The 21,556-nt window shown below is 37.6% G+C and overlaps 1 protein-coding gene across 3 annotated transcripts in view; it reads right to left on the bottom strand.

Annotated features, from left to right (window-relative positions):
- The window catches only part of sdk1b (sidekick cell adhesion molecule 1b), a 172,318-nt gene that overhangs the window by 35,771 nt on the left and 114,991 nt on the right, over nucleotides 1-21,556 (bottom strand). For 2 of the 3 annotated variants that reach the window (XM_077719167.1, XM_077719166.1), the window contains 9 exons: nucleotides 18,618-18,758; nucleotides 17,093-17,274; nucleotides 13,776-13,891; nucleotides 9,371-9,566; nucleotides 7,399-7,497; nucleotides 5,658-5,849; nucleotides 2,777-2,898; nucleotides 2,572-2,684; nucleotides 17-167 (listed from right to left, as the gene is read on the bottom strand). In XM_077719167.1, the coding sequence (XP_077575293.1) occupies nucleotides 17-167; nucleotides 2,572-2,684; nucleotides 2,777-2,898; nucleotides 5,658-5,849; nucleotides 7,399-7,497; nucleotides 9,371-9,566; nucleotides 13,776-13,891; nucleotides 17,093-17,274; nucleotides 18,618-18,758 (1,312 nt within the window). Of the gene's footprint in view, nucleotides 1-16; nucleotides 168-2,571; nucleotides 2,685-2,776; nucleotides 2,899-5,657; nucleotides 5,850-7,398; nucleotides 7,498-9,370; nucleotides 9,567-11,762; nucleotides 11,851-13,775; nucleotides 13,892-17,092; nucleotides 17,275-18,617; nucleotides 18,759-21,556 lie in introns of those variants that run through there. The other variant, XM_077719168.1, reaches the window with a different exon arrangement.

Genomic DNA, 21,556 nt, shown 5'->3' on the forward strand with positions numbered 1-21,556 from the left:
GTTTACATGCAAGTACCTTCCAGCTGAAGCAAATACCGCTCCGCGTAGTAGACCGTGCCTTGAGGTCAGACGGGTGTGTGTCAGGGGCCGCTTGTAAGGTTTGGATAACCCTGGAGGGGCCGCTGAGGGGGCTGGAGCCTACAATGTTCACCTGCTGCATCCTAAATCTTAAAAGAAGAGAGCAAAGATCGCAATGTCACAAGGATGTGCAAAGTCACTTTGAATTTCTGTTTTGGAAAGAATACAGTGAAGGAAACAAATACACAAAATTAATACATTTTGTAGTAAAATGAAGATTTCGTAGCATTTGGTTAAAAGTTGGTGTGCAAAGGTTGAAAATACACGTACAAGTACACAGAGTAGTAAATAACCAATTTCCAAAATGTTTTATAAATTGCATGGAAACATACATACAATTCATTAAGATTATTTAAATGTATTATTAGATATTATTTATCCTGCACACAATCATTATTATACAATAAGTAGAAAATTATAGATAATATTTTTAAATGCAATCCAATACAATACAATTCACGTGTCACACCTTTGAAAATGGAACATAAGACGTGAAGTGAGCAAGAGACGTGTGTGCTAAATAGAGAGCTGTTAAACAGCTCTGTAAACAGTTAGATATTTAGTAACGTTAAAAAGAAAAAAAACTAATGTGATGCCATATATCCATAGCATTCACGGGAGAGTGTCCTAACACATGCAGCCTCACGTTTGATTGAGAAACAGCGTGGGTACAAAAAGAGCGCGTCTCTGTCGGTTATTTCGGAAAATGGCAGTAAATGTGTTAAGAATCAACATACAAGTGCGCCACTTCATCTAATGTCCCAGTGGGTCGATGTGTGAAAACATAATCCTGCTGTGTGCACCTGTGTGGGCACATGTACGCATGCGGTATCCTCTCATTAAAGAATGTGGAAATAGAAAGAGTTGCAGGCAGGGTGGAAGCCAAACAAAAATAAAGTGGTACCTGGATATTTTCCTCCATTAATTCATTTCTTACACTCTTCCTAGGTAATGTTTACAACTGAAATGGAAATGCAAATCACCCAGCCCTAGCAGAATTTAGTAATTATATTTCTCTTCGTATAACTCTTTTTCGCTTTGCCGGCAGCAGACTCTCAGCTGGGAATGAGCTGCTTTAAGTGGCCTTCGAAAGGTGAAACTCGGTCACACTTTTTTTCCCCCACCATTCAGCGCTCATTCTTTTTCAATGTGGTCCTCAGTTAATTGCTGCATTCATAAGCCTATTAGCAGCAACCACGTCCCTGCTATTGAAACTGTTTTTTTAACCCCACGTCTTCAGTATGTCAATCAACGACAAACCAAAACGTACATCCTGACGCTTTGCAATGAGTTAAAAAGGGAATTGACATGAATGTTTTCCTTGGAAATCAACTTTTGGGTTTTTGTAAACAAGTTATTTTGTAACTTTACAGAAATGAGCAATGAACAAATCATATTAATGCAGTGCAAATGTGAGAGGTAACTACCTCAATAAATAGAATACAAAGTCACCTTTAGTTTACTTAACACTTCTTTGTGTACATGAAAAATTAAACAAAATAATTTTAAAAACATGATTAAAATCATTATTTTATTACTAACTAACTATGATTAACAATTCTCTGAACGAATGGTTAACCACTCTTAGAAAAAAATGACCTTGAACTACAGTATATCTCTGTCATTTAAGTCAACATTGCATTCCATCTTGTGTTCTTGGAACTAAACATAAAAGCCAGTGGGAAATATTACCCTTGTACCGACGGTAAATCAATGTCTGAAAAGCTCGTCATAGTTGTAAATGTTAACAGTTTGGCAGATTAGGATCTTAAACATACATTATAACTACATTAAAATTATAAATAAAATTCAGTAAAGTTCAAATGTCGCGTTAAATACATCTCAAATACATAAAAGACCTGAAATACATGTTGTAACTTTAAATTCACGGTTCTACTACTTGGTACTTGCTATACAAACACTTCTGATTATTGGGACCTCTTATAAAATCAAAGCTCTATTGTTAAATTGCAACCAATTAACATGTATTATTTCTACATTTTTCTGCCAGTTAAAACATTACTTAAGTCCATTACTATAGTAATCATAGATAATAGATGTAAACATCTTGACTGATTGTTTCTCTGATGTTTAATGGGAAAAAAAGTAACCCTAAAAATTTGTTAGCAAAGTGTTTTGACTCTGTACTTCTTTGCCTGCTTGAACCCGTGTCTATTTTGTAATGGACTCAGTTCTCTTTTTGCTCATCTCCGTTTGCCTCCCAGCCACTCCCTCCTCTCTCCCCGCCTTACTCGCATCCCCACTATTTGCAAAAGGGTAATGAGGATGTGCATGCAGCAGCTGTAAGGTGCTGACAAACAAAAATAGTCTCATATCGAACTGTCTTTGTGATTTATCTGACTTCACCCGAGGCTTGCAATACAGCAAAAACTGCCAGAGAGCCGACGTGTGAGTGTACAGTATTTATAAATACTTTTCTACTATTTTAGACATGTGTGTTTGTGTGTGTGTCTGTGTCTGTTTCCCGATTACCTATACTGCGTAAAGGGAGTGAGGTTGGGTATCTCCAGACTATTAGCGCCTGCCTGGTTGTCCAGTTGGTAAACTACCTTCCATGCAACTTCACTGCCGTCCTGTTTAACCACCTAGGGAGAAGCAAAGAGATGTAATTGTGGGATGGGCTCTCCAAGGACGACCAGACTTTTGTGTGACCGTTGTTGTGATGCGACGTATATACCTGGCCTTCGACAATCCATCGGGAAATAGCTGTCTTTCCGTCAGACCCTGGTCGGAAGCGCAAGGTCACGGTCCGAGGGCTGATGTTGGATATGACTAAGTTTGAGGGTGCACCTGGAAGTTCTACAGAACAAATGGAAAGCGATTAAAAAAGAAAACACTCAGAAATTAAGTAAATAGCAATTTCTTGCAAAATTGGTTTTCGTGATTGACGTCCGGCAATACCAAATGCAGTAGCTAATGGCCTTCTTAACAACACTGTTAATTTCTAGCATTTATCTAAAAAATCATTATTTGGTGTTGGAATAAAAGAAATTGCCACCTAATTATTTCACATAAAAAAAAAAAAAAAACATTGTGATGCTAGTTGAGTCATATATTTTCTGAACCGCTATCCTCACCGGGTGATGGAGATTTTGCAGCTGAATTCGGGACCCACACTAAATTGGTGGCCAGCCAATCAGAGACCACAAGGGTACAGACAACCATTCACGCTCACACTCATACATACATACAACTTAGAGGGTTGAAAAAGACCTGTTCTGTTTTCTGTGGGAAAAATAACATTTTTTTTTCTTAAAGGAAAGAAATAGTTCCTGACAAAAGTTTCTGGGCAACACAAAATTAAACTAAAAATTCAAAAAAAAACAAAATAACCAAGTGACCAGGAGAAAGAGCGGTTAACATTTTTGCCTCTTAGTTTTTTGATCAATGGTTCATTACCCGGTGGGTTCCGACCTTCCTGTGTGGAGTTTACATGTTCTCCTTGAGCATGCTCTCCAGGCACCCCAGAACTGTGAGGCTGACGCGCTAACCACTCAGCCGCAGGGCCTCCCCAGAATATAATACAGAGAAGATGAATGAATTAAAGATGCATTGCAGTATTAGTTCATTAGTGGCCAGGGAAGTAGCGGCAGAGAGCCTCGTTAATCATATTTGACCCTCATTAATTGCTCCATCTCCACAGAAGAAACAAAAAGGGAACCATTGGCATCACAAAGTATTTTGTTGTCATCAGAGAGCTGAGACCTCCACTAATAGATTTTTGAAAACAGCTTCTACCACTTGATTCCAAAGGCAACTCATCTATTCCAACATTTTTTTTGTATTGTACTGAACAGGTTGGTTGTACAGACAGAATGTCCCATGAAAAAAGAAAATAGTGACATGCAAGGAAAGACACATCTTAAGACAATTTATAGAGAGCTAGTGTATTAGTCAAAAACTAACTATATATTGTTAAATTACTGCATCTCTTGCATTATCTTTACAGCTCTTGAGCCAGATATCATTAAATGCAGCTAGCTGAACTAAATGTTATGGCCAGTGACCACAATGTACAATTTGTACAAGAGAATTTGCAGCGAGTTGGTAATTGCATGGGTTATTTAGTTCATAGGCATGCACAGTGACTATTAATTTTTTTTCTGCCCGGTATTAGCCAGAATACATTACAATTCAATGATCCACTTTAACTTTTCCATCTAGAAGGATATATTAAAATTTCACTTGCTTGTCTAGTGACAGTCACTGGAAACATGCCTGGCAGGCAGAACGCTAGTAATGTATGTACAAGCTTGTTTCTGTTCATAAAATGTCAACAGGAAAAAGTGGAGGGAAAAAAAATATTCTCATTCCATTTTGCCGTGGATCCCCTCACTCAATCTCAAAAAGGGCGAGCACTTGAAAGAATGTTGAGTGAATACTTGATACATGGGGATGCTCTAAGTAATTTCGCGTGATGAGCTCTGATTTGTAAAATTCTGCTGCAGCATCTTATTTAGCCAATGTAGCAGAATACAAATGAGAATACAATAGTATATAAATTAAAGAACTGGTCTGACGGACAAGTATTAAAAGACCTAACAGAATATAGAAAGGAGTTCCTAGTGTTATAAGTGGATTGGTGGTCTGTGCACGTGTGCGACAAAAGGACAACTTTAAGATGCTATTGTGATCATGATGTTGACACCAAGCGAGTGGCTGTGATCGAATGATCAAAAGCACTGAACTTCATGAATACATGAATAGAGAAAGAAGATAAGAATCGAGGAATCCCAACTCTCTCTGTTCATTCCTTTGCTTCGTTTGAACATATTTAATACTTTGGCCCCTGCCTTTCTTTGACTTGTTTTCCTTTCATTATTTAATGAATATCCTGCGAATCAGAGAACTGTCGGCATTAATTTTCTCAGAATTTTTCTTCTTTATTTATGAATAAGTCATCACAAAGAGCAGCTACGCACGTATACACAAATCCAGAAGTAAGAGCCAGGTTTCACTTGCTCACTCTTCACTTGCATTTTTAAAATCTCAATGCCTTTAGGACAGACACATTGTCGTTCCTCATTATGCTTTTCTACATTTTTTTCTGACCTCTTGCCTGTCCAGCCACAGACATTTAGAGTCGACTGGCTTGTAGAATGACTGCTGATGATCTGAACAAGTGTAATCAAAGTAACTCAGTAGGCAGAGTGAAGAAAAATTGCACAAAGTTCACTCTGAGAAGCTAAAAATCAGCATTTCTGTGTGATGGTTTGACTCATGCGCAGTCAGCGTTTCCAGAAAGAAAACTATGTATTATCACATTAAATAGAAAATAAATAGATAAATAGAGTATATACTGTATATTTGTAATCATAAATCATGTTTTTATTGGTGGGTGTTTGAACTTTTAAAAAAATGAATTAGGCTGAAAATGTTTTTGTTTGTGCGACCCATGTGAAGATAAGCGGTTCAAAAAAAGTGAATGAAATAATGTTTTTGTTCTCCATAGGGCCATAAACTAAGAAGTCAGATATAGCTATGACTGACAAATCTAAAGACATTCATAGAATATAGGTATTGTATTTATGGCAGTGTTCAATCATTTTTGGTAGTACCTGGAGGGACGCCCGTGGATATGTTGGAGGATGTGACCATGCCTCGTCCGGCAGCAGTAAGGGCAGCAACCTTCAGAATGTAAGTAGTGGTGGAGGTGAGGCCCGTGAGCTGATATTGCAGTGTGGAATTGGAAAGGGCTCGTTCGTCACGTCTGGATTGCACACCAGACACCTCCCACCACAGCATGTAGCCTAAAGGATGCATGCAGAGATTAAAATGGACACTTGTACACCAGACGCACGAGTTCATATATGGGCATACCAATGGGGCAAAGTAGAAAAAAAATGCTGGACTGCATAGAGCTGTAACTAAAGTGTGATTTGGTCTCTGTCTGATCACATCTTTACAATCATGCATCACACCACGACAACTTCAAACATGTGTGGAAAAACCCCCACATTCCTGTGTTTGTGTCAAACCCAGGGGAGAATGTGCAGTCTCTCAAAAATCCCCCTGTTCACAGGGCGCATGAGGAAAAGAAGGTAGAGGATGAAAGAATAATGTGCGAGGTGAACTTGATTGAATAAAGCCTCTTACACTCCGCTGTGCAACTAAGACAAATACAGAAGTGAAAGTGGAACCTTCTGTCATTACACTATTCTTACTGGTGTCTGGAAGGTTGATTGGAAGGGTTAGGTTGGAATTTCTCTACCATTCCAACAAAGAAATTACACAATATTGTCAGTGCTAGGCAGTTACAATATGTCTGTTACACCTGCGAAAAGGGAAGTCGTGTCCCTTAAAGAGAAGTTTACAAAACATGGTCCACACTGACAGATAAAGTTAGGCAGTGTATTTGCACTACTCCATTTTAAGGTCATGTACATGTACGTAGGAAATGCTATGGTCATAACTCAGCGATAAAGATAGTAATGTGTGCATTTGACAATTTCAGCCTATGGAAAGTGTGTGCGTGGCAGGTGATATGAGGGAAGGGAATGGGTACCAAAACAAGATACTGTAGCTAACCGGATTTTGGAGGTGATATCGATAGCTGATAACACAGGTTTTATATTATTTAATAAAGGCACAGCTTATCGTGAAGTTAAGAAAAAAAACTGATTTCCTCTATAACTACCTGCGTCTCTCTGTTGAGTGGTTATGCAGCGTTTCTAGGCAACTCAGGCAGAGAACCCTCCACCGGAGACACAAAGGAGAAACGTGACAGAATCTCAACGGAGCAAATTAAATTATTTGGCGCAAGCGGAGAACCACTCGTGCGCCCCTGATAGACCCTTCCCAACTCTAGGTCCCTGGGCTTCAGCACACCTCAGCCTGTTTGATAAGGCGACCCAGAGTACAGCAGAGTTGGGGTTTCAGAGATATGACATCCCTTGTGACATCCGGCCTATTATAAGAAGGGTATGCTTTGCATCAGTGATTCACAACTTTTGAGTAAAGGCACACAATTTAAAAAAATCACATGACATAGCACCAAAAAGTTAATATAAGTATCTCACTCAAAAAATGATATTGTTCTAATCAACTGACTTGATGTCAAAAATTAAGCATTTTCATTTACGGAACCTGCAACCCTTGGTGAGGATGAACGCTATGGAAAATTATAGTTTAAGGAAACTACTATTTGGTTGTATAAATGTCAAAGTATAAAATATAAAAATACAATGAAGAGAGATCATGTGAATTACTTTGGATTCTTTTCTTTGGCGCAACTGATCATTTCTGTAAACTAATGGTCCCATCATTAAGGTGCATTTTTATTAGCCTTAATCTACTTACCAATAACAATTCCATTCTTTTCTTCAGGCTCTCTCCAACTGACTTCCATGGACGTGTCCAAGATTTTGGTGAACCTCAAATTAAGAACAGGTCCAGGTACTGTAAGTAGAAAGGCATGACAAGGTATTGGACACAATACAGTATAAAGAAAAATAATTTAGAGATAGGCGGAAAAACCTGTTTAACGTATAAATAATATTGGCATTAACAGTATAATCAAGCCTCAGAGCTGTCTTTAGAAAAAAAATTTTTTTTTGATCCAACACCTTAGTAAAATGGAAAATCGTACAGTCAAACAATATTTACACTTGAGTAGTGATGAGTACAAAGCACAAAGAGTAGGTTCCAACCAATCCCCCCCTTCACACACATCCACACGCCTGCCATTTCTCATCTCATCTATGGTCTTTATGCCCCTCTCCCAGCAGAGCGATTAAGTTATTCAGCTGAGACATTCAATAACATGTACACACACGCACTCACACACACTCCTATACACAAAAGCCATCATCAAGTAAGAATTACACTCCCCGTTAACACTGCAACACACCGAGGACCCGATCAATGTCCATCAGCATTTATGTGCATTTATGTGTGTGATTGTGTGTGTCTATGCATACAACCAGTGTGTATGTGCACATGGCTTCATATAGCACCCCCCACTCAATACTCAATAATTGCTGCTCTCCCATAATGGCTTGCCCGCTTGCTGTCGGCTATTGTGTTTACTTGTCAGTGCACCCGCGTGTGTCGCTATTTGCGATGCCAAGTGGTGGGCATTGTGTTTATCCGCTGACCAATTGGCTATAAGTCATTGCATGCCTGAAAGCACATGTATAAATAAGTGGCACCTTGAATTTCAAAGTTTAATCCATCCTGTGTGCACTCACAACTGAAATGAAATCAAATCTTACATCAGCATTGCACAAAAGACAAAAAGGGAAATGCAAATCTATTTCAGTGTTAACCAATATGTTGACCAATATGTTGTGTAGCACGCTAATAAAATAGCACTCTAGAGTAGTTGTGTTCAAACTTACTTTGCTCAAGATGTAATTTTCATGGAGCCAATCTCCCGCGGTCTACATTTTTTCGAGGCCACTGACAAAGCTCAGTAGTTATGTATGTTGATGTACTTTTCGTCACAGTGTGCGCCAGTGAAGTGATCCCTTGCTACTTTATGGTTCATGTTTTGTGAATTCAACGGATTGCAAGGTTCCAAGTATTCCAAAAACTCTTTTTTAAATCGAAAAAATGTACCAAATTGAGGCGCGAGTATGTCGCAGCATGGCAAACATGGCTGATAGTTATAAGTCTTCTATGTTCTCAAACAAATGAATGATAAACGTCTCAATTTGAAAAGTGATCTGATAGTTATCGTGACAATTATCAATAGACTGATTTTTTTTTTTATTCTAAAAGCAATTTTTGTCATATTGCCTAGGTTAATTAACCCAACATGTAAAATTCAAACTGAGTTGTTAAGTACAAACATATGCCTAATGACGATTTTGTCTTTCTCCAAATGTTCATTCTTTTTATTATTTTTCATTCTTAACGGTCCTTCGTAAAGTAGTTCCGGTGTTAAAACAGTTCTTGAACTGATACTTGGTAATGGTCAGAATTGCAGCACAAGAAATAAAGGAAAACAATCAGAGCATATGTATGCTTAAGCACCAATAGTTCATAATAGATATAGTGTTTCGATACCCAACCTTAACATTTATGATTCATTATTGGAAAATGTCTATTTTTGTGCTCTGACGATTATGACAATGTCCCCAACAACACTAATCTGGTGAAGGGAAATCATTGACACTTTACCATAAAAGCAACCAATCACAGGCTACTTGCAGATGTAAACAGAAATACCATCTATGTTAATATCTATGCAGAAGACAGTTTTATTTATTTTTTAATAAAAAGAGTTGAGGCTTAATGCTGTCAGATGTTACTAAGTGTGTACACTCACTGTCCTCATGTGTTTGGAGCAGTGTAGGCGGGCTGCGTGGTCCATCTCCAGGTGTTGTGAAGCATAGGATCGAGCTAAAATACCAGGTGAATTTCTTCAGTCCGCTCACCAGGCCTGTGTGGCGCGAGCTGGGGTAGTCAGGGGTAATGGTTACCACGGTGACATCCTCAGCATCCTGTTCTGGCCAAACTAGCAACTAGAGCAGAGAAAGTGAAACAACAGTTAATATTTCAAGTTCATCTATAGTGCCATTAGTCTCTAATGAATTCCCAGTCAACCCCTCGAGGTTGTCAATAAATTCCAACTTTTCTTTTTTTTCTTCTCCCAACAGTGCTTATGCTCATTTAAGGCACATTTATACTTAAGGACTATTTAAAGTCTTAAGAGAACATAACAGAACAACACAGACTAATGAACTACTCCAAACTCATCATTAAAACAGAATTAGAACAATATGACCTCTTTTATTTTTATCTATGAATGAAACAAAAGAATAAATCAGACATGGACGAATGTTCCTTGGGTTGTAATTTCCATTATAAGTGTAGTGATGCTAAAAACACAATCATATGTTTTATGGCAAAGAGTATATGGCACTGGATATATTGTGCCAGAGATCTCAGTCTTTTTTACATTTAAATTTCCAGCCCGGTAGCTCCACCTGTCGAATTGGATTTCTTTACGGACAGTGAATTAGCGAGTAGGTCGATCTCTACCTCATGTGAAAATAGCATTCTAATGGAAATATAAATGATGCATTAATCCCATATTGCTGCTGGCTGCACATTTACATTTGTCGTTGTACTGCCAGCGGTAGAGCAAATCAAAGAAGTGACTAATCGCTTCTGAAGCGCAATGCATTGTGTTCACAGTGTGTTGAGATAGCTTAATTACACTTTGCAGGTGTAAACGATCAACGATTACATGAGCAAACTGTAGTGATAAGGCAAAACTAACATGTGCAATGAATAATTGGCGGGGGTTCCTTGCAAGCTCCCCCCAGGATACACAGCACTATTAGATTCCATCTTAATGCAGCATGGCTTTCTTTAAGCAGCCTCTTTGAAAGGCAAATTATTAATTATGAGCTACCAAGTCTGCAGCCGCCAGCATGTGGACAGCTTTAATCTAAAATGTCAATTGATCATCTCTTTTTTCATGGTTGAAAGTATGAAAAATAACAAACACAGTGGTACCTTAGGCTTAAGAGTTGAATTTGTTCTGAGACTAAGGTCGTAGCTCCATTTACACATTTTTCAAATCAATTTTCCGTGTCAAAATAGATTGAAAATGCAATTTATTATTTTAAAAAAGAAATGGATAAAATGTTATTATGGAACAGGAATATAAACAAACCAAACCAAACAGCCACCACGCAGGTGCATCACACAACACACAAAAGCTAACACAACAGGTCACTAGTCAGTTGTCTATGAATGACTGGTACCTCTACTTGGGAACGTCTACATACAAAAGGGTAACAAATTGGCTCAATGGAAAAATGTAGTCTCTGGCTCCACAGCAAAACATCAATAAACGTTTAGGATCCTTTATTTTATTTATGATTGGTGTGATAGAGTTGCTGTCCCTTTTTCTTTTATCACTTTGCTGGCCTTCTATTGTTCTGTTTTGCTGTTTTTCCCATATATTCTGTTATGCGCCCTAAAAAAGTTTCAGTTAAAAGAAAAAGCGGGCTCTGTTAGTTTTCACAAGTAGTGCTATTGCCCAGTTTACAACAAATGGCTGACATATTTTAAGAAAATTAGGAAAAGTCATCAAAGGCAATCGTGGTGGGATCGATAGTTCACCAAACATAAAATGATTTAAGATTACACACGTCTGTGTACGTATGTTTGCTCAGCTACCAAACGTTTGGCTCCTCCCTGAACTATGTGACACTCTTGCTGATAATCGACCCATAAGATGAATGAATGTTACATATTTTAAACAATGTAACATAGTAAGTGATTACAAATAGTTAGTTGTGAGGCTTTTCACAATATTCCATGGTTGTTCCTTTTTCTCACTTCTCTCCGAAGTAGATGGTGCTTCTCATTGAAATTTTAAGAGGAATAGGCTCCAGCAAGATTTTTTCCCTAGCCCTGATCAGAATACTGCTTTAGATTTCTAGTTTGGATGCGACTCAACATCCCACGACGGGCATTATAGTTTTTTTTTCTGAAAAACAGCAATCTACAGCCAAATAATACACTCCTCAAAAGAGACCATTAGAGAAAGAATCAATTCGATACAATTGGCATGACAACTACAAAATGCTTGGAAGAGAGGGTTGCAGGTTGTTTACCAAATCAACATTATAGATCCAAGGGCAGCAGTCTTTTTTGCACCCCAATGGCAAGACCACAATCGCTAAATTAAATGTACCACTGACCTCTATTTAGGGAGAACGCCGGTGACACCCGGTACATTCTCACGGCCACTTTTCTCCTCGCCTCAGGGTGCAGCACTGCAGCCTGCTGTGACGAGATAAGGCCTTCTATTGTTGTTTATTATCAGCAAAGTACAGTTTTGGGCACAGTTAGAGAGTGCTTATTTGGCACCCTACGCATCTGATGTTAGCCTTCCCTCCCCTTTTTTTGTTTTTGTTTAAACAGGGTGCCAAATGGATCATTCCCACTGTTGCTTAGTCACATGTTGCTCTGGACTAGAAACGTGGAGTAGAGTTCAATTTACTGAGTGTTGGCCACAAGCAAGTTCTGTGCTGAATCGAAATTATAGTGTTGCCATTTTTAACAGGCTCAGTTCACCTATAAAAGGCCAAAATCCACACGCCTCCCAATTGTGATTGTATTAGGGACAAAAGAAACTGCACATCATAGATGAGTTGACTGCACAACAGATGGTATCACATAGTCTAAAATGTGTCCAATGGAGAAAAAATGCCATCATAAAATATTTTTTTTTCTTTATGTGCAATCGGGCAGTAGAAAAACAATAAAAGCCACAATTAAAAATTCTGAATTTTTTAAATGCCAGTACTAGTTCAGCCAATCAAATATGACAATTTTAGATTGTCACATCTATACGTGTCATGCACTGGATACCCTCTGTAATATGGACCTGTTAAAGAAAGTAGGTTGAATTGTTCCAGTAGGTGAAGTGAGCATAATCTGAGTCCCACACAAAAAACTTTTAAAGGCAAAGACACACTTCACAGGGACAGAAACCATAAAGAGCACGTACCATCCATCGTAATCTGGATTTGAATCCAATAATAATAACTATGAGCCAACTGTATTGTTTTCCTTTTCAATTAAAAATTAAACAACCAACCAAAACCATATTTCAACCCACATTCCAAGCAGATACAGCCAGATGATTTAAATGGAGATTAACTTCATGACAGCAAATACTGTCCTGCTGTCCAAATGGTAGATATAGTATTGAAAGGTTAAGATTTATAACCCCTACAGATAGATCGGAAAAAGAGCTGAAAAAAATCAGAAGTGTGATGAAGACGTTTGAATCTATAAGTCTCCTATACGTCAAATTAATCACTGTCATCATTCATTTCAGTGGGGGACAATTTGCATTAATGTAATCGCAAAACTCTCAATGAATTACAATATCATGGAAGAATTTAGTAAGTCTACTCAAAAAAGTAAACTTGCAAGTGAGATTGTAGATTCATCACAAATTGAGCTATTTAATAATCACACTTTTTCTTTTCATATTTATAGCACTTCGAAAATCAAAAACATGCTAAAATGGAATATCAGGATACAACTAAAATATTCCCAATGTAAATTATGTACAACTCTGTTTAATTAATAGTTAGTCTGAAATTATAGAATGTAATGAACACTGCTTATCATAATTGGGTACACCGTTGTAACTCAACTGAAATTTCCCAAAGACTTTTACTTTCAGAAGCAACATTTTGAACTGCAAACTCTACTGCAAAACTTTCCCTCAGTAATACACACCTATAAAAGCATTTGGCCACAAGCTCACAAAATTCTCCTGAGCAAGATTTTAACCAGTGAAAAATTCAATTATTCATTGCACAGGGTTCGGGTGGACAGGTGACTATAAAATGGGCATTGACTAATAAGCAAACCCCTCAATATTTCTTGCAGTAAACTCGCATCACATGGATGAAGATAACCTTTCTTTAAAATGATAAACATTTTATAAATCATACAAAATCACGACCCGCATAATTACATGGAGGTCCAATGGGTTATACAATGGGTTATACTTGTAACCACAGTATTATTAAAATGTTACTGCTACAGACTCGTCTTTTAATGCAATCTCTAATTTTGGCATGCACAATTACTAGATGATTACAACATCACAAAATTCGGGAAAAACGTAATTTCATCAAATATAATTAACTTGTTTTATTTTTTATTTGCATTTTACCCTATGTGTGTTTTACCTTATATCCCTGGTTGATGCCGTTGATGAACTGCTGAGGTGGTGAATTCCATGTGAAGCGAATAGTAGTGGAGTTAATAGCCAAAACTTCTACTCCTTGTGGAGGAGCAGTGGGAACTAAACACAGAGACACAAATCTGATTTAGTTGCGTTTAGTTCACTAAGAAGATAGGGTTAGATCATGAATACACACCACATAAATGTATAAAGGTGACTAAAAAAGGGTTGTTACTATGTATGGAGAAATCAGTTTGATTTGCAAAATGTTAAGATCAATGTCAGTGCAAATAGGGATTACTTCTCATTTAGAATTATATGGTAATTTTGCATTCATCTATTTTGCATAGCATTGTCAGGGAAAAGATCAAATGAAGTAGGAGTAATGTAAAACAGCATTGCTGATGAGGACCAATGGTGACTCATTAAAAGAGACATCATCATATACGATGGCCACTCAGTGACAGATGGGATTTTGACTGAGTGGAATCTTTCTGTCCAGTTCCAATGGCATATATAGGCTTTTAGGTCAAAACGTGTTAATGTAGTTATAACTTATTTGACAATCTAGTACACTTCCAGGTGAGCCCCATCAAGAAGAAGGTATCCAGATATTCGATTATGCATTTTAAGTTGTTTTGGTTGATAAACATAATAATCACCCATACAAACTTTAACAATGATATATACACATTCCCAAATGAATCGATCTAAAAATGTTTTGGGAATGTGAAGTTATAAAATCCAGAGAAATATTCCTCCAAGCAAAGCGTGAACACAAAAGAAAGCTGGAATCTGGATTTGAATCCAATACTCTGGACTGTAAGCCAGATGTGTGAAAATGTATTGGTTCACGGCTGAAAGTGAATAGAGAGTGAGCAATTTCCATGACCTGTACTTTAGCATACTTTGACAATGGAATCCAACTAACTGAGCTCCAAATGGAAGCAAGTAATCGAGATAAATGGACTGTGCAAAATCTTGAAGCACTTTTTAGTTTAATTGTATGAAAGTAAAGCATGGGGATTAATGTTACTTTTTTTTTTTGGCCGCAAATATAATTCCTTTTGCTATATTTAAATTACACATTTAACAGTGCACTTCTATGATTATTACAAATATTATTGTTTGGCCAGAAACATTTTTACATTGACAAAAGTCTAACATAATTGAGGATAAACTTGCTACACCATAGTACTAAAAATGTGACCTCTAAACCTTATGAACTCACTGATCAACTTATGAGGTTCATATGAATCCGAATTGCATAAATAAATCTTGCTTTTACAAAAAAACACTATTTTTGAACAATTTAAAATATGACTAGTATTTTGATATGGACAGAAGCATGCCTTATGTTTACAGCAGAACTATTATTCACAAAGAAAAAATAATGACCAGTATATTGCACTTAACTATGAATTATAGAAAAAAGAAAAGCACTTATTCCATCAAAATCTAATCCAAAAAGCGAAGCAAAATTGGTGATAATTTGCAATCTGAATGAAAGCTTTGAAGATGAAAAGAGAATAATGTTTTGAGCAGACAGTGATTAAGTAGGCACGTGGGGAGACATAACATTCAAATGCTAGCTCATGCTCTATGAGTTATTGTCAATTTCGATTTTAAAGCAAAAAAAGCTGGAACTCGCATTAGTACAGCTAAGAACGATTCCTTCTTACATGGATTGTACGACAGTGCTCAGGCAGAAGACGGTCCAGCGGAACGCATCGTATGACACAAGCATGTTGAAAACGTTACAGTGATTACACGGTAAGAGGTTTATGATTTCTGAATGGGGAAAGTCATAATACATGGCTGATATGATGGGAATGTTCTTTTATATTACATATAGGAGCTCACAGTAGTGAGTAGAATAAAACGCTGGTGGAAGAAATTGGTAGGGAGGCAGAAAAAGGAAGAAAGGAACGAGGGAGTGAAGAAGTGAAAGAGCCACTGAGACGGAGATTAATTGATGCTAAAGATGCTCTCTTCCCCCCCTGCCATGCTGAGTGCACTCGTGGGGCCCGGCTTCTTAACCCTGGCAGCTCACAGCTCCAGATAAAAGACTAAACTCTGTCCTCTGGGGAAATCTCACTATGCATGTATGCCAGAGTGTTGGAGAGCAGCAGCAGGAGAGAAATACTATTAGGACACAACTTAACTTCACATAAAACAGAACGTGAGTCATCCGCAAACTCCACGCCCTTAAAATCACGTTAATGAGTCACACTTTTGAGTCTATAAATCTGTCTGCAGCTCTGGGTAATGACGACCAGGTTTATGGCCCGATTTTAATTACAAAATACTTCAAATGAAAAGCAACAAATTGAACTTCACATCTCTAATTGCCTCTATTTTTTTTACAACCTTGACCAGGATTCATCCTAAGAGAGAAACTGAATAGAAATTAAAACAACCAGGCTGGGTTAAGGAGGCAAGCACCACCCACAAAGGGCACTTGAACTCCCATAGAGACAAATTAAATTATGTCCAGTCTTTCAATCATGGTGAAACTTGTATTCTGTATTCATCTGTTCATCATATTTAGTTGTTTTCCTTGTTAAGGTCATGGGGAAGCTATCCCAGCTGACTTTTAAAGCAGAAATAGTCATGCTCATAATCACATCTAAATACAACAACAAAGAATCTGCAATGAACCGACCATAAATCTTTTGCAAAAGCTGTTGCACACGGATTAAAACCCACACAATCACAGGTAGAACATACAAGCTCCAATAAGGACTCCAAATTTTCAGACATCTTTGCTGTGATACAGAAATGATTATAAAAATTAATGTGTTGGACTCCTGCTTGCCCTCTTGTAAAATTAATAACAATCACTAGGTTCTGCAATTTCTCTATCCTGCATACCATCTGGATATTGAGCACTTCATATTCATGGCTAACAAATTTTATGGATTCATTCAAATCAGAAGTAGTTTTGGCAAAGACAGGACTTTTGTCTAGATGTAACTGCACATCACACAGTATCTCACACTTTGCCATTTCTGCAAATAATGACAACACTAAGAATGAAAGGGGAACACCTTTCAGCCCCATAAAATGTATAAGTTAGATCATGAACTCTGCAGCATAGCGTCATCATGTTTTGTGTTTGATCATATTAAGTACTATGGGTCATCCTCCAAGGTAAAAAGCATTGTTCTGTGTTTTGAGTAGTTTACGTTAATGGTAAAAGTTCCTAAAAAAACAAAACCAATTGAAAGAAAAAACATTTCATGGGATGTAATAAGTGAAAATTGAAAAATAATTTTAAAAGCACGCCATATTTTGGATTAAGAAGGTTTATATTCTTACCCCCTTGAAGTGTATATTCAGCAACAGGACTGCTGTAGTCGCCCAGGCCAGCGCCGGTGTAAGCAGCCACTTGGATCTGGTACTGGGTCCAGATGATCAGCTCTTTCAGCAAACAGTAGTTGGTCTCCGGACTGCTGATGTTCTTCTCCTGGTAGTCACCCGGAAGTCCCGCTAAACGGTACCTTTTTGTCGACAAGCGTAGACGCATACAGACAAAAATGATAGTAAGCCACTTTGTAATATGATGACTTCACTTTCTTCTTTTATGGAAGAATAAAATTTAATCTTTAGTTCTGGGGTCAGGAATGCATAGCTCGCAAGGGATATCTGCTTCTTTTGATGAGCGCACCTGGCTCTCTGTCGACAATGACTGCAGCTGACATTTTAAAAGGTGGAACTGGTTTGTGAGAACATTAACCTATGTGGCCAAACATATCATACTTTGCCCTGATAAAAACAGACAATATAAATAAAGTGGTACTTACGAAAATAATTGGTTCCAAAGAGTGGTATCCTAACTTGGATTCTTCATCAGTAAAAGATTTACATAATTTGTTCCACAATCTTTAATACTACCCCTTATACCCATTACATGTTATGCAACTATACACATTTTGTATGAAATATGTATAATAACTTTGGTATGTTGTGTTTAATAGGGTCTATAGTGCATTCACGTGCAATAACCAAATCATAGTTAGAGTACACCTTTGTGTTTCATTACGTATTGCATAAACAGCACATTGGGTTTAATGGATAAATATACAGTTGACCAGAATGGAAGGTTCATTATGCAGATTTTGAACAGATGTTTCTGTACTATTGTTGTGGAGTCACATGCCCTTACACAAGAAAATAAGACAGCAATAATATATAACATTTTCCATGGTAAGACTATTTTTTCTAGCCAAACAAGAGTGTGGTGCAAGCATGTGAGCATGAATAATACATTTGTGGAATCTGGAGAAAAAAATTTAAAGCAACTAATGTGCGACACTGAGGTTGTGATACAATTTTTTTGCCTTCCAAAAAAATGTGATTTGTTTTTAAAAATGAATACTAAAAGGCTACAGAACACTGTATTGTGGAAGGCAATTAGCCAAGCCGTTTTTATGGGATTCAAATAGTGGGCACTAATTATCTTTTACATGGCCTGGCTACTGTTTGTTAGGTACAATGCAGAGTACACTTTTCCTCGTTCCTTCCATAGTCTTTAAAACCAGTGCACGTTATTTCAGCAAGGACAATAACATGCTATACAGAGTACAATGGCTATTCAAAGCCTTTGTCCAATTGTACTGTCCATCCATTTATCTTTTTCTAGAGTTTGTCATCATTAGTGTAGTGGGGAAGTCGACTTTAAAAAAATGTTGTTTTTTTACCAAGTACACAGGGACAAACCTTGAAACCAAACTGACGCCTATGCATAATTTAGAACAACTAATGAACCACACATGCATTTTATGGAATCTGGAAGAACCCCAGATGACCTAGAGAAAACCAACAATGACAATGGTATGCATACCTGAGCATGTATCCTCTGAGGATGCCATTGAGCTGCGATTCTGGAGGAGGCTGCCACTGGACCATTATGGACTGGTTTGTGCGTCCACTGGCCACAATGTTTTTGGGGGGTGCGCTAGGAGCCTCCTCTCTCAGCATCAACCTGAGGAATTACAAAATCAGAAAAAGAACAATGTAATGTTTTTAACTAGAGTGATTAATTTATTTATAGTAACATCCATAGTGATCTTGCTTGTAATGCAAAACATGAATATCTCAAATTACCTTTGCCCAGAGATTGGAAGGGGATTGCAATTAAACGCTGTTTTAAGACTAGTGTGGCTGCTTTTCTAAAAACTTCTAAACTCTCTATGAACTATACATCTTAAAACCTTTTTTGAATTGGCCAACATTTTTTTGAGTAATTGCTTACTGTCAATTGAGTAGAAATGAGTTCATTTCCACCATACTTACACAGTGGTTGCATCTTAACTTTACACTTCCATGTGTGTGTGTATTTTTTTAAATCAGCGAAAAGAAAGCTTTTATCTCCAAAAACTATTGGATTGCTAAAAAAAATCAAGGCATCGTTTTTACTATACATATATTTATTTCGCAGTTCAACAACTCCCATGTTACAGTTGGGTAATTAAAGACTCAGAACCCTCCATAGGGGTATCAGGTGTCAATGTTTGTTTATCTGTATGTGCCTGGGCTCCACTATTAGATGTATCCTGCCTGCAAAAGTTAGCAGTTTACAAAAGACAATGTTTGCTCATGAAGATGTGTGGGATTTCTGTATTTCATTAGAATAAATCTGTTAACAACTTAAGCAGCTCTCATTTTGCATTTGTGCACTCATTTTTCCCATTCCTCATTGTGCTGTCACAGTCTTGCTGTGTCCTGTGTCATTGCAATTGGTATTTATTGATTTTTATCGAAAGACTGATATTATTATTGAAAAAAATGATTTGACAATAATTATTGTTATGGTTTTATCACCCTGGTTCAGTTTCAAGTGATACATTTTAATAGATAATATATTAAAGAGGCAAGTTGAGCAAATTACATTTAAAAAACAAAGAAAATCACCTGTCCCCAGCTTCTTTTTTCAGCTTTTCAATATACTGTGCCCCAATTTTGTCTATGCAACAAACCATCATTTTCTTTCCAAGGAAAGCATGTGGGCATTAAATAGTAGAGGATGACACAGATAGAAACTTCTGCTAATTCCTGCCGTGTGGGGAATTACACGGACACATTCAGAGATAAAATGCACATCTCTACTAGAAATCCATCTTCTTTTCCTTAATAGCAGAGGACAGAAAAAGTGTGACAAACAGCTTTCAAAGAAAATTATGAGCTTGAGTTCTGTTTTTTAAAGGCATACCGTGTTATGTATGTTTGTCTGGGAAAGCGCCTCTTCATCGGCTGGGTCTTTATGCCTCGAGTTTATGTGAAGTTAAGTCCCCGTGTTGAACCCACTCAGTATGAAATATTTACTTTTAAATGGTTTGGGCGGGAATTATGAGAAATCACAACATGTTTTTGCTGTAGGGTACAAGAGCTTGTGAATGTGTGTATACTTGTATAGCGTGGTAATGTGTATCATCAATTTCAGTCCAAAAAGATGAGGAATAGGCAAAGATTATATTATGTATAGCTCGAGTCCAGATGGCTCCACCAGTGGTAGAGCTTTTACTCATAAAATAGGCTGTTACCTAATCCAAACAAACAATAGAAATTTGACAGGCTCATCTTTAACATCAATGCACGTGGTTTCAAAAATACAGTCATTCCTCGCTACTTTGCATTTCACGTTTCTCACATTTAGTCCATCAAACTACAGTGCTCACAGGGCTTAAACAGACTAGTGGACTTTACTCGTCTAGACTCGACTGGTCTATCTAAATTTGTTACTAGTAAAGAAAAATCTGTTAGAAAACGGCCTAGAAGCCAAAAGTGCAGTCATCACCCTGTGCAGTTCTCGAGTTACTCAAAATATACTGGTTGTGAATGAGCCTAGTGCTTTACTTCCTTTTGCGAACTTTGGCTAGTGCAGTTAGAGCTAGTTGCTCATGGCTCAGAAGCCAAGAACATCTTAACTCAAGAGGGAAATGTGGCAAATCGTAATCTGTGCCAAGGAAAAGGCCAATCGGATGTTGTTCCTAAACTAAGCGACAAATGTGATGTTTGTGTAATACACCACTGATTATGCAAACTGAGCAGCTTACAGTAAAGCCACAGACTAGTCCAGCTCATGCTCTTTTTTCCACTCTGTGGCTCAATGGGTTTGGTATCCGTAATCACCAACAAAGTCAAGTCGGGTCAGGATTGAAGGCTGAGGGAGGTTAACAGGAAGGAAGAGGAGGGCAACTGAAGCTGAAATAATTGAGGGCAGAGGATATGATGGACAAAAGGTGAACAATTGGCAAAATGGCTGCAAAAACATGGAAGGTTATTGCACTGTTGAGGAAATTGAATGGTGGAGAAGACAGTGAGAAGTCAGCAGATGTCAGTGCTTAGTGGACTATCTACAATGGAATCTAGATTCTTCAGGCTGTGCTAGTGATTTGACCTGGACAAAGATATGCTAAATTTATCTTAATAGTACACTGTACTGAAAAAAGCCATGATATAGAAATACAATTTTTCAGACATTTCTGAAAGTGAAATTGCTGTTCTACATACATTTGTCATACAGTAAACTATTTTAAATTTTACTTTCTTGTAATTTGGATGATCTCTTATTGATAAATTGAATCCAAAGGCATTATCTTAGAACAGGTTGTCTCCAAAGCAGTTATCAGGGCAACCGTGGGTCCTAGTTTTTGTACCAATCCATCCCGCAGAGACAGTTTAACAAATGAGGTTACTGCTCAAATAAACAGCACCTGACTGCAGTAAACTGATTAGATTTGTAAGCCAACTGATTGGTGGAACAGTGTCCTCTCGCTCGGT

This window comes from Stigmatopora nigra, chromosome 6 (genome assembly GCF_051989575.1).
Source record: "Stigmatopora nigra isolate UIUO_SnigA chromosome 6, RoL_Snig_1.1, whole genome shotgun sequence".
NCBI classification, from domain to species: Eukaryota; Metazoa; Chordata; class Actinopteri; order Syngnathiformes; family Syngnathidae; genus Stigmatopora; species Stigmatopora nigra.